We start from the raw sequence: 14,386 nt of genomic DNA on the forward strand, positions 1-14,386 counted from the left end.
CCCTTTTGTACATACCATCTTCCTGAAAATACAGCCCTTTGAAAACTTCATACTACAAGTATCTAAAGTTTTTGGTCACCACTAAATTCTGAAGCTACAGTCATGTGAACTTTGGTATGTCAATGGGATGTGAGTAAATCAATCAATGATATTTATTGCATGCATGTGTTGTTCCTTTAGTGTTACTGTTCCCTGTTCCTGTTAAATAGTGACTGAAAAAATACAAATAAACTCACATTAGAAGGCATTTGTTTAAGAGGTTTCCAATTTAAATAAAGCAGTTTTATTAACATTTCTATTCATCTAGATCCATGATAAAAAATAAAGTTCAATTAGGGACTGACTAGGTTTCAACGAAGTTTCCCCAACTCCAATCAAAATGTAACCAGGACTTGATATGTTTTCATTATTGCTCCCTTTGAGTGCTGATTTTTCACGATTTTATATTCCTCCACACCTATCCAATCTCTACGGAGGCAAGGGAAGGGAAAAGAGAAAGGAAGGGAAGGTAGTGGGGAGCTGAAGAGGAAAATCCACACTCGGAGAAACTTAAGGAATCAGTGTATTATAAATTACTTTTAGACCAGCTTGGAGAACAATCCTGATTATGAGACTGTAGGTACAAACTCCTTTTTCCTATTCTAATGCCATCTCTTGAGACCGATGAAAGGCACCTGTGAAATGTCTCTTTTAAAAACATATTGAAACAGAAAGCTAATCAACCTTTTGCCAGCCCTGTCTCATAGATGCTTTGATGGCGACATCTGTATTATGTGACTTGACAAGCAAGGAAAAGATACAAGATAGGTTATCTCCAAGAGGCCTTTCCCTCATAAAGGATTAGTGCTGGCATTTTATTAACATTTTATTAGCTAGCCACAGAACAGACCAGATAAGTAGTCAAAATCAATCAATCAATCAATCGTATTTATTGAGCGCTTACTATGTGCAGAGCACTGTACTAAGCGCTTGGGAAGTACAAATTGGCATCACATAGAGACAGTCCCTGCCCAACAGTGGGCAGGCCAGCAAGTCACAATTCACTTATTTGGGGGTGTATTCACAAAAGCTACATGCTCAGAAAAATACATTTTATCATAAGAACTGCATAGTAAGTTATTTTACTCTTTTTTAGTCATACAAACTTATTCCACTTAGTAATCCACTCTCCACATAGCAACTCAATGGTATACTACTAGAGGGAATAAATGTAAAATTTTATTTAAAAACTTTGCCTACCATATTTGAAAAATAGCTTGACAGGGAAAAAAAAGTCACTGCTGTGATTCAAATGCTGGAATCTGTGGCAGGCAGATACAAATAGAGCTTTCTTCTTCCACACAGATACTGCCTCCTTTTACGACAAAGGACAATACACTACATAATTCATTTATTTATTGTTTAACAAAATGTTCTGGTTATAAACTTCCTTGAGATTTATAGTTGCTTCAATGTCCTTAAAACAGAAATTAAAGTACACAAAATGAAATGCCATCTACTCTTTTTGTTGATACTGTATCTCAACATCTTTAAGTAAAATGCTACTTTTTGTACTTTGTTGTAATGACACCACTCCTCAAGGAAACATATTTGACTTCTTTAAACCCAATCCAGAGACAGGAAGGAAAATAGATAACCAGTATTTTGCCCTTCATTCCTAAAGAAATCCAAGTAGCCCTGCAAAGAAAAGAGCCCGCCAATGGCAGATTATAATACTGCTATCTCTTAATTATCTGTGGCATTAAAAGATGGGGGTAGGAAGGGGCGAAAAAAAGACAAGGGCAGAATAGATCATTGAAATCTGCAGTTAATCCTAAACTTTTTTTTAACTCATTCTTACCATCTTTTCTAGCTCCCAAAACTTTTGACCAAGCTAACAGGGGTTACTGGAGTGTTCACTCCTTTCCCCAATGAACCTGAAATGATGAAAAGGCAAGAGCAAGAAAAAGCAAACTATAGCACTTAATTTCCCAAAATCTAGATTACTGAAATTCTAAAGTACCTATTTAACTGTATTTTTTTTTACCATAAGAGTTTTGCTTAAAAATAATTCCCTAAGGAAAATTCAGGAATCTGGTACCTATCTGGTAAAAAAAAAAAATCAAGTGTGTTTCTCCAAGAGACTGTCGTTCTCAGAACCAGAGGTTCCAGACAATGACAGACTTAAAAATGTTATTTCACTCTTAAGAAAACATTGGTTGTTTGCATTTCCAAAGTCCTAAACCTACACTATATGGTTCCTTAACCACCCAAAACTCACAACCATTTCAGTTTTCCCACCAAAAAGACCACCCTTTCGTTGAGAAATTGCCGAACTGATAGCTTCACCATCATCCTCTCCACTAAATATCATCACGACGCCAAAAAAAAAATTTCTTAGTGTTTCTCTACTGTGGCCATATTTGAAATAATTTTGGTGCAACCAAAGAGAGACCTAGAAAGAGCAGGAGAAACAGAGAGGCTGTGGGGCCTAGTGGAAAGAGAGTACTTGGGAATCAGAGGACCTGGGATCTAATCCCAGCTCTGCCACTTGCCTGACCTTGGGCAAATCACTTCACTTCACTGTGTCTTGGTTCCCTCATCTGCAAAATGGGGAGTCAATACCTGTTCTTTCTCCTATTTACACTGTGAGCCCCAAATAGGACCTGGTGATCTTGTATCTACCCCAGCACATAATACAGTACTTGGTACATAGTAAGTGCTGAATAAAAACCATAATTATTATTATTATTAATTACTAAATGAATTAGGGGTAGAGACAGCAGTTTGAGACCCAAAGATGAAGAAACACAAACAAATAAAGTGAGAGAAGTGAAAAAACAGCATTACGAGACTTTATGGATGTTCCATGGGGGAGTCTGATCTTCTACCAGCCAATTTTTTTTTAATGTAGTCAACATAATGCTGTGGTGAATGGCATATGATCAAAGTAGAATTTTCTTATAAGAACCACTTTGCCAGGTGATTTGACATTTTAACTTCTATGGCTTTTCATTTTCTTTTAATTCTACTTACCTTTAGCTCTGTTATCTAGCATTTATTAAGAGCATCAATGGTTTGACCTTGCAGAGTTGAACATGACTCCAAATGGATTTCACTTGTAATAAATGACAAAAGTTCTTCTAATTTGTAGTTTCATATGACTGAAAGATGTAATCATACATCAGGATTCTTCTCTAAAAGCACAATCCACAATGTTCTCCAGGCATGATATTTGCTTTCAAATCCAAGGCTTCGACAATATTCACCATCATCTATGATGGGTTGTTTTTTTTTAGAAATACAACTTAACCTTATGTTATTCAGTTCACAATGCCCCACACAATAACCATGATAGAAGTCCTAAACTGGAGATTCTCTTCCACCTTCATGGATTCTTTGAAGTTAGCAACTACCAAATCTATCTCCCAGACCTTCTATCTTCTCAGCAGGTTTTTGGAATCACTGGAAACTAAAGATAACAAACAAATTCCAATGTAAGCCTTTTCCATACACTTTTACTTTGCCTGTCTACTTGTTTTGTTTTGTTTTATTGTCTGTCTACCCCCTTCTAGACTGTGAGCCAGTTGTTGGGTAGGGATTCTCTGTTGTAGAATTGTACTTTCCAGACAGTGCTGAATAAATATGATTGATTGAATGAATGAATATTACAACTCTGGCATTTACAATCATTCATCCTATCCCGACTCGATTACTGCATCAGCATCTTTTCTAACCTTCCAACCTCCTGTCTCTGCCAACTTCAATCTACACTTCACTCTGCTATCTGGATTATCTTTCTACACAAACGTTCTGGGCCTGTCACCCCCTCCTCAAAAATCTCAAGAGGTTGCCTATCAATCACTGCATCAAGCAAAAACTCCTCACTATTGGCTTCAAAGCTCTCCATCACCTTGCCCCCTCCTACCTCACCTCCCTTCTCTCCTTCTACATTCCACCCTGCACACTCCGCTCCTCTGGTGCTAACCTTCTCACTGTGCAGCGTTCTCACCTGTCCCACCACCGGCCCCTGGCCCACGTCCTGCCTCTGGCCTGGAACACCCTCCCTCCTCAAATCCACCAATCACACTCCCCCTTTCAAAGCCCTACTGAAGGCTCACCTCCTCCAAGAGGCCTTCCCAGTCTAATCCCCCCTGTCCTCAGCTTCCCCTCCCTTCGCGTGGCCCCGATTTGCTTCCTTTGCTCTACCCCCCTCCCCACCCCACTTATTTATATATGTACACATCTATAATTCTATTTACCATTAATGCCTGTTTGCTTGTCTTGATGTGTGTATATCTTTAACTCTGTTTATTTATATTGATGCTATTGAAGCCTGTTTACTTGTTTTGATATCTGTCTCCCCACTTCTAGACTGTAAACCCATTGTGGGCAGCTTCCAAGCACTTTGTACAGGGCTCTGCATACAGTGGGTATTTAATAAATACGACTGAATGAATGAATGAACCAACTATGCTGTTCTGAGGGCTGACTAGGCCATCACACGCATCCACATCACCATAAGTAAAAAAGAAAAGTACTAGTAGCATTTATTAAGTGTTTACTTTGTGCAGAGCACTATTCTAAGTGCTGGGAGAGAGTACACAGGTGGGAATTAAACACTGTCTCTTGTCCCTCAAGGGTCTCACAATCTAAAAGTGAGGAAGGGATTGGCATTGTGCCACTTCAATAAACTTCAGAGCAGCCTTCTGCAGCCTTCCAGCTAATCTATGAGCAGTGTGGCTCCAGGGGTATTGGTTAAAGGTGACTCACACAAACCATACCCAACGCCACATTTTCAAGTGGACAGATTAGTTCTTGACAGCAAAGGTTTTGTAACAGGCTTTAAAATACAATGGATACCAGCCAAGTTGAAATGTCCCTTCTTTGCTCCAACCTGAATCTTTTAGACACCTAAACCCAAGGAATAAGAACCTCAGTTGTAAGTCAATTAGCTACATCATTCTGTAGGACAGAATGTAAATGACTCAGTAAGCCTATTGAAAAACAAGCTGTACAGGGAGGGAACTCACATAGGAAACCATCCTGTTTATGCCACGGCTTAAATGCTTTCAAACCCTGCCCCATACTATTTAGCCTTGCAAGAAGTACATATTTTCTTCCCTCACACTTTGGCCCTTTGAATAACAGGTTTGGTCTCCTTGTGCCCCACCCCGGCCTTGAGTAAGCCAACAGTTCTTCACTACAACTGGGCAACAGAAAGCTGGAACCGACCAGGGAAGAGAAAACTGCTCCTCAGAAACGTGCCAAATGGGCTTCATAAAAACCTGCAAATTAACTTTGATCCCATTTCTTACACTTGAAAGCCACTGACTGAAAAGTGGTGGAAGTCGTTTAGGGTGTTGCTAAACTGATTTTCTCAGCCAGTGATGACTTCCCAAGGTAGCACCTAACAGTAATATCAGAAGTGCTTTTCTTGCTTTCGGAATTTTTTTTAAAAAGGGCAGCCTAGTAAAGCACTCTTTCTAAACACAATGGTATGCAAAGAATTTTACCCAAAAAATCACAACTGCTTAAAAGTTAGAAAACAGGTGCCTTGGTATCACATAAGAATATTCTAAAAATATAAGTATTGGCAATGAAGAAGTTTGTAAAAAAATATGACTCGTCCTTCAGTTTTTTACATTAGGTACAATAATACCACTGGTAAAATAATTGACAGTATGAAGGGATTATGTGAGTCTGACTGGGGGGAGAGAGGGAAAACAAATGTAGAGCATGATTAAAATAATGACACACATGCCAATCTTTTTAACTCGTGGAACTTCTTTAAGTAAACAAATATCTGAAAACACAACTAAGGATTTATCCAGTTTTAAAATTTAACCTATCATTTGGATGACAATTAGACACCACCCTGCAAATCCGGCTACTCCTCCTTCCCACAGACCCATAAGCTTACGATCCCGAAGTTCACGGAAGATTGGCCTCATCCTCTTTTCATAAAACAAAGTTTCAACGATTACCCCAGACTGTAGGATGTTTTGATTACTAGGCATTCAAAATACATCACAAAGCCGCAAATTCAACTGTTGAGTGTCTTTGAGGGTGTAAACAAAGTACAAGAGAAAGGCTTCTGGCTTGGACAGCTGCAAATGAGCAAGGAAACTTTCGCTGACAAATAGCATCTTCTTTGAAAGAGTGTTTAAACAGAATAAGTTAGACACTTTATTTACATGAGCCTTCTACATGACAATTAGTTTTTGCCAGACTACCTTCTTGCCATGTACTGCAAGATTAAAACACTCTCCACTCCCACTCCTTTAAAGACCTTTAGACCTATTGATCTCCCAATGATCTATGGAGGATGGTCAGTTTTCAGGGACCGACACCCAATTCCACTTGGTTAAACCTCATAAGCGCCCATCCTGCTCTTCAAACAAAGTAAAAGTATGACCACGCTGACCGTGAGCGTAAAAGCAAAGGGCTTTGGCGTCAGTACTACATATATAAATCAATTGATAGTATTTATTGAGCGCTTACTACGTGTGGAGTACTGTACTAAGCGCTTGGGAGAGTACAATACATTAGAATTAATAGACACATTCCCTGCCCATAACGTAGGTGCTGAACTCGGAGAGGTTTGTACTCGTCAATCAATGGTACTTATTAAGCTCTTTCTGTGTGCAGAACACTGTACTAAGCGCTCGGGAGCGTACACTACAATAGAATTAGCAGACACATTCCCTGCCAATAACGTGGTGCTGAACGGAGATGTTTGGACTCTCCCCTCCATCCCCTCAATCAATGGTACTTCATGAGTGGACTGTGAGCCCACTGTTGGGTAGGGATTGTCTCTATGTGTTGCCAATTTGTACTTCCCAAAGGTTAGTACAGTGCTCTGCACATAGTAAGCGCTCAATAAATACGATTGATTGATTGATTGATGAGTGCTTTCTGGATGCAGAACACTGTACTGAACACTTGGGAGAGTACAATACAACACAACTAGCAGACAAAGTCCCTGCCCATAAGTTGGGTGCTGATCTCTGAGATGTTTGGACTCCATCCCCTCGATGATGATAATAATAATAATAATAATAATAATAATAATAATAATAATGTTGGTATTTGTTAAGTGCTTATTATGTGCAAAGCACTGTTCTAAGTGCTGGGGGGAACACAAGGAGATGAGGTTGTCCCGTGTGGGGCCCACAGTCCTAATCCCCATTTTACAGATGAGGGAACTGAGGCACAGAGAAGTGAAGTGACTTGCCCAAGGTCACACAGCAGACATGTGGGGGAGGTGGGATCAATCAGTGGTACTTATTAAGCGCTTATTGTGTGTAGAACACTGTACTGCACGCTTAAGAGAGTTCAATAAAACAGAATTAGTAGACATTCTCTGCCCAAAGGCTGGGTGCTGATCACGGAGATAGTAATAATAATAATGATGGTATTTGTTAAGCACTTACTATGTACCAAGCACTGTTCTAAGCGCTGGGAAAGATACAAGGTAAGCAGGTTGTCCCACGTAGGACTCACAGTCCTAATCCCCATTTTTCAGATGAGGTCACTGAGGCACAGAGAAATGAAGTGACTTGCCCAAAGTCACATAGCTGACAGGTGGTGGAGCCGGGATTAGAACCCATGACCTCTGACTCCCAAACCCGTGGTCTTTCCACTAAAGCACGCTGCTTCTTCATCCCTTCGATTAATCAATGATACTTATGCGCTTACTGTGTGCAGAACACAGCACTTAGAACAGTGTTTGGCACATCGTAAGCGCTTAACAATTACCATCATTATTATTGTTATCACTGAGAACTTGGGAGAGTACAATACAACAGAATTAGCAGACACATTCCCTGCCCAAAAGGCGGGTGCTGATCTCGGAGATGTTTGGACTTCATCTCCTCGATCAAGCAATGGTACTTATTAAGCACTTACTGTGTGTAGAACACTGTACTGAACGCTTGGGAGAGTACAAAGAGCCCGGGCTTGGGAATCAGAGGTCATGGGTTCTAATCCCTGCTCTGCCACTTGTCAGCTGTGTGACTTTGGGCAAGTCACTTAACTTCTCTGGGCCTCAGTTCCCTCATCTGTAAAATGGGAATGAAGACTGGGAGCCCCAAGTGGGACAACTTGATTACCTTGTATCCACCCCTGCTCTTAGAACAGTGCTTGGCACATAGTAAGTGCTTAACAAATGCCATCATCATTATTATTATTAACATCTTAGTGCCTCAGTTCCCTCATCTGTAAAATGGGGATGAAGACTGCGAGCCCCACATGGGACAACCTGATTACCTTAGAACAGCGCTTAGAACAGTGCTTGGCACATAGTAAGCGCTTAACAAATGCCATCATCATTATTATTATTGTTAACTTCTCGGTGCCTCAGTTCCCTCATTGTAAAATGGGGGTGAAGACTGCGAGCCCCACGTGGGACAACCTGATTACCTTGTAACCATTAGAACAGTGACTGGCACATAGTAAGCGCTTAACAAATGCCATTATTATTATTATTATTATTATTATTAACTTCTCTGTGCCTCGGTTCCCTCATCTGTAAAATGGGGATGAAGACTGCGAGCCCCACGTGGGACAACCTGATTACCTTAGAACAGCGCTAAGAACAGTGCTTGGCACACAGTAAGTGCTTAACAAATGCCATCATCATTATCATTAACATCTCGGTGCCTCGGTTCCCTCATCTGTAAAATGGGGATGAAGACCGCGAGCCCCACGTGGGACAACCTGATTACCTTAGAACAGCGCTTAGAACAGTGCTTGGCACATAGTAAGCGCTTAATAAGTGCCATTATTATTATTACAACCGAATTAGCAGGCACATTCCCTGCCCAAAAGGTGGGTGCTGTCGGGGGAGCTGTTTGGACCCTCCATCGCCGGTACTTGCTGAGCGCTTAACCAATCAATCAATCGTATTCATTCATTCATTCATTCATTCAATCGTATTTATTGAGCGCTTACTGTGTGCAGAGCACTGTACTAAGCGCTTGGGAAGTACAAGTTGGCAACATCTAGAGACGGTCCCTAACCAACAGTGGGCTCACAGTCTAGAAGGGGGAGACAGAGAACAAAACATATCAACAAAATAAAATAGAATATGTACAAATGAAATACAGTAATAAATACAAACATATATACATATATTAACAAAATAAAATAGAATACGTACAAATGAAATGGAGTAATAAATACATGCAAACATATAGACATACAGGTGCTGTGGGGAGGGGAAGGAGGTAAGGCGGGGGGGATGGAGAGGGGTTGGTATTTTATTTGTACATATTTATTCTATTTATTTTATTTTGCTATGGGGAGGGGAAGGAGGTAAGGCGGGGGGGATGGGGAGGGGTTGGTATTTTATTTGTACATATTTATTCTATTTATTTTATTTTGTTAATATGTTTTGTTTATATAGAGAAGCAGCGTGGCTCAGTGGAAAGAGCACGGGCTTTGGAGTCAGAGGTCATAAGTTCGAATCCCGGCTCCGCCACCTGTCTGCTGTGTGACCTTGGGCAAGTCACTTAACTTCTCTGAGTCTCAGTTCCCTCATCTGTAAAATGAGGATTAAGACTGTGAGCCCCACGTGGGACAACTTGATCCCACTGTATCCCCCCAGCGCTTAGAACAGTGCTTTGCATATAGTAAGCGCTTAAGAAATGTCATCATCATTATTATTATATAGATATCCTTACTTGGCACACAGTATTGAGCGCTGACTGTGTGCAGAGCACTGTACTAAGAGCTGAGCTCGGGAAGCACAAGTTGGCAACACATAGAGACGGTCCCTACCCAACAGTGGGCTCACAGTCTAAAAGGGGGAGACAGAGAACAAAACCAGACATACTAACAAAATAAAATAAATAGAATAGGTATGTACAAATAAAATAAATAAATAAATAAATAGAGTAATAAATATGTACAAACATATATACATATATACAGGTGCTGTGGGGAAGGGAAGGAGGTAAGATGGGGAGGATGGAGAGGGGGACGAGGGGGAGTAATAAACACACGCAAACATATAGACATACAGGTGCTGTGGGGAGGGGAAGGAGGTAAAGCGGGGGGGATGGAGAGGGGTTGGCATTTTATTTGTACATATTTATTCTATTTATTTTATTTTGTTAATATGTTTTGTTTATAGAGCTATCCTTACTTGGCCCATAGTATTGAGCGCTGACTGTGTGCAGAGCGCTGTACTAAGCGCTCGGGAAGCACAAGTTGGCAACACATAGAGACGGTCCCTACCCAACAGTGGGCTAACCCTGTCCTAATAATAATAATAATAATAGTTATGGCATTTGTTAAGCACTTACTATGTGCAAAGCCCTGTTCTAAGCGCTGGGATCAAGCTGTCCCACGTGGGGCTCGCAGTCTTAACCCCCATTTTTACAGAGGAGAGAACCGGGGCTCAGAGAAGTGGAGTGACTTGCCCAAGGTCACACAGCAGACTGGTGCACGTGGGGCTCACAGTCTTAACCCCCATTTTTACAGAGGAGGGAACCGGGGCTCAGAGAAGTGAAGTGACTTGCCCAAGGTCACACAGCAGACTGGTGCACGTGGGGCTCACAGTCTTAACCCCCATTTTTACAGAGGAGGGAACCGGGGCTCAGAGAAGTGGAGTGACTTGCCCAAGGTCACACAGCAGACTGGTGCACGTGGGGCTCACAGTCTTAACCCCCATTTTTACAGAGGAGGGAACCGGGGCTCAGAGAAGTGAAGTGCCCAAGGTCACACAGCAGACTGGTGGCGGAGCGGGATTCGAACCCACGACCTCTGACTCCAAAGCCCGGACTCTTTCCACTGAGCCAGTCCCCCCGCCCCGACTCACCTCCTTCCCTTCCCCACGGCACCTGTATATATGTCTGGACATATTTATTACTCTATTCTACTTGTCCATATCTATTCTATTCATTTTACTTTGTTAGTATGTTCGGTTTTGTTCTCTGTCTCCCCCTTTTAGACTGCGGGTAGGGACCGTCTCTATACGTTGCCAACTTGGGCTCCCCAAGCGCTTAGTCCAGTGCTCTGCACACGGTAAGCGCTCAATAAATAGGATTGATGGATGGATGGATGGATGGACTCACCAGTATCCCCATGACATCGGTCCAGAGCTTGGAGAAAGCCTCGGCCATGAGGCCGTGGGGCTCCTCCGGCTCCGGCTCCGTTGGGGCTGGCTGGGCCGTCGCGGCCTCCTCCTCCTCGTCGTCCATGGTCGGTGGCCCACTGGCCCGCCCGCTCGCCCGGGGCTCCCGGTGATGTCCGAGGCCACTCCTCCCCCAGCGCCTCGCAACCGCCCGGCGCCGCACAACCTCCCCAAGCGCACCACAACGCCCCTGCGCGCGCGCACACAAACACACAGATGAGAGCAAACACACACACACACAGACAAGCAGACACACACACAGACACACAAGCAAACACACACACACAAGCAAACACACACACACGAGCACACAGACAAGCACAAGCCTGTGAGCCCTCTGTCTCTGGATGTTGCCAACTTGGACTCCCCAAGCGCTTAGTACAGGGCCCCGCACACAGCAAGAGCTCAGTAAATACGATTAAGTGGATGAACACAAGCAAGCAGACACAAGCACGAACACACACACAAGCACACACACACAGACACACAAGCAAACACACACACACACATACAGAGACAAGCACAAGCCTGTGAGCCCGCTGTCGGGGAGGGACCGGCACTATATGTTGCCAACTTGGACTTCCCAAGCGCTTAGTACAGGGCTCCGCACAAAGTAGGCGCTCAGTAAATGCACAAACACACACACACAAGCACACACAGACAAGCAGACACACACACACACACATAGAGACAAGCACAAGCCTGTGAGCCCGCTGTCGGGGAGGGACCGGCACTATATGTTGCCAACTTGGACTTCCCAAGCGCTTAGTACAGGGCTCCGCACACAGTAAATACGATTAAGTGGATGAACACAAGCAAGCAGACACAAGCACGAACACACACACACAAGCACACACACAGACACACAAGCAAACACACACACACACACACACAAGCACAAGCCTGTGAGCCCGCTGTCGGGGAGGGACCGGCACTATATGTTGCCAACTTGGACTCCCCAAGCGCTTAGTACAGGGCTCCGCACACAGCAGGCGCTCAGTAAATACGATTAAGTGGATGAACACAAGCAAGCAGACACAAGCACAAACACACACACGCACACACAGACAAGCAGACACACACACACAGACACACAAGCAAACACACACACACACAGACAAGCACAAGCCTGTGAGCCCGCTGTCGGGGAGGGACCGGCACTATATGTTGCCAACTTGGACTTCCCAAGCGCTTAGTACAGGGCTGCGCACACAGTAAATACGATTAAGTGGATGAACACAAGCAAGCAGACAAAAGCACAAACACACAAGCAAACACACACACGCACACAGACAAGCAGACACACACACACACATACACAGAGACAAGCACAAGCCTGTGAGCCCGCTGTCGGGGAGGGACCGCCTCTATCTGTTGCCAACTTGGACTCCCCAAGCGCTTAGTACAGGGCTCCGCACACAGTAGGCGCTCAGTAAATACGATTAAGTGGATGAACACACAAGCAAGCAGACACACACACACACAAGCAAACACACACGCACACACAGACACACAAGCAAACACACACACACGCGCACACAGACAAGCACAAGCCTGTGAGCCCGCTGTCGGGAAGGGACCGCCTCTATATGTTGCCAACTTGGACTCCCCAAGCGCTTAGTCCAGTGCTCCGCACACAGTAAGCTCTCAATAAATACGATTAAGTGGATGAACACAAGCAAGCAGACACAAGCACAAACACACACAAGCACGCACACACAGACAAGCAGACACACGCACACACAGACAAGCAAATACACAGACAGACACACAAGCAAACACACACAGACAAGCACAGACACACAAGCAAACACACACACACACACACAGAGACAAGCACAAGCCTGTGAGCCCACTGTCGGGGAGGGACCGCCTCTATCTGTTGCCAACTTGGACTCCCCAAGCGCTTAGTCCAGTGCTCCGCACACAGTAAGCTCTCAATAAATACGATTAAGTGGATGAACACAAGCAAGCAGACACAAGCACAAACACACACACAAGCACGCACACACAGACAAGCAGACACACACACACACACACAGAGACAAGCACAAGCCTGTGAGCCCGCTGTGGGGTGGGGACCGCCCCTATCTGTTGCCAACTTGGACTCCCCAAGCGCTTAGTACAGGGCTCCGCACACAGCAAGCGCTCAGTAAATACGATTAAGTGGATGAACACAAGCAAGCAGACACAAGCACAAACACACACACACACACAAGCAAACACACACACGCGCACACAGACACACAACCAAACAAACACACACGCACACAGACAAGCACAAGCCTGTGAGCCCGCCGTCGGGGAGGGACCGGCACTATATGTTGCCAACTTGGACTTCCCAAGCGCTTAGTACAGGGCTCCACACACAGTAGGCGCTCAGTAAATATGATTAAGTGGATGAACACAAGCAGACACAAGCACAAACACACACACACACAAGCACACACACGCGCACACAGACAAGCAGACACACACACACAGACACACAAGCAAACACACACACGCAGAGACAAGCACAAGCCTGTGAGCCCGCTGTCGGGGAGGGACCGGCACTATATGTTACCAACTTGGACTTCCCAAGCGCTTAGTACAGGGCTCCGCACACAGTAAATACGATTAAGTGGATGAACACAAGCAAGCAGACACAAGCACAAACACACACACGCACACAGACAAGCAGACACACACACACACACACACACACACACAGACAACCATAAGCCTGTGAGCCCGCTATCGGGGAGGGACCGCCCCTATCTGTTGCCAACTTGGACTCCCCAAGCGCTTAGTACAGGGCTCCGCACACAGTAGGCGCTCAGTAAATACGATTAAGTGGATGAACACAAGCAAGCAGACACACACACACAAGCAAACACACACGCACGCACACACAGACACACAAGCAAACACACGCGCACACAGACAAGCACAAGCCTGTGAGCCCGCTGTCGTGTGGGGACTGTCTCTATATGTTGCCAACTTGGACTCCCCAAGCGCTTAGTACAGGGCTCCGCACACAGCAAGCGCTCAGTAAATACGATTAAGCGGATGAACACAAGCAAGCAGACACAAGCACGAACACACACATAAGCACACACACGAGCACACAGACAAGCCCAAGCCTGTGAGCCCGCTGTCGGGGAGAGACCGCCTCTATCTGTTGCCAACTTGGGCTCCCCAAGCGCTTAGTACAGGGCTCTGCACACAGTAGGCACTCAGTAAATACAATTAAGTGGATGAACACAAGCAAGCAGACACAAGCAC

At 44.3% G+C, this 14,386-nt stretch overlaps 1 protein-coding gene across 1 annotated transcript in view; it reads right to left on the reverse strand.

Annotated features, from left to right (window-relative positions):
* SASH1 (SAM and SH3 domain containing 1) overlaps positions 1-11,214 on the reverse strand; it is a 205,066-nt gene extending 193,852 nt beyond the window's left edge. Inside the window, exon 1 of the mRNA XM_038761304.1 lies at positions 11,061-11,214. Coding sequence (XP_038617232.1) covers positions 11,061-11,186 — 126 coding nt within the window. The 5' untranslated portion in view covers positions 11,187-11,214. The remainder of the gene's footprint in view (positions 1-11,060) is intronic.
* Positions 11,215-14,386: the final 3,172 nt, after the last annotated feature.

Source organism: Tachyglossus aculeatus, chromosome 2 (assembly GCF_015852505.1).
Source record: "Tachyglossus aculeatus isolate mTacAcu1 chromosome 2, mTacAcu1.pri, whole genome shotgun sequence".
In the NCBI taxonomy this organism is placed as follows: domain Eukaryota; kingdom Metazoa; phylum Chordata; class Mammalia; order Monotremata; family Tachyglossidae; genus Tachyglossus; species Tachyglossus aculeatus.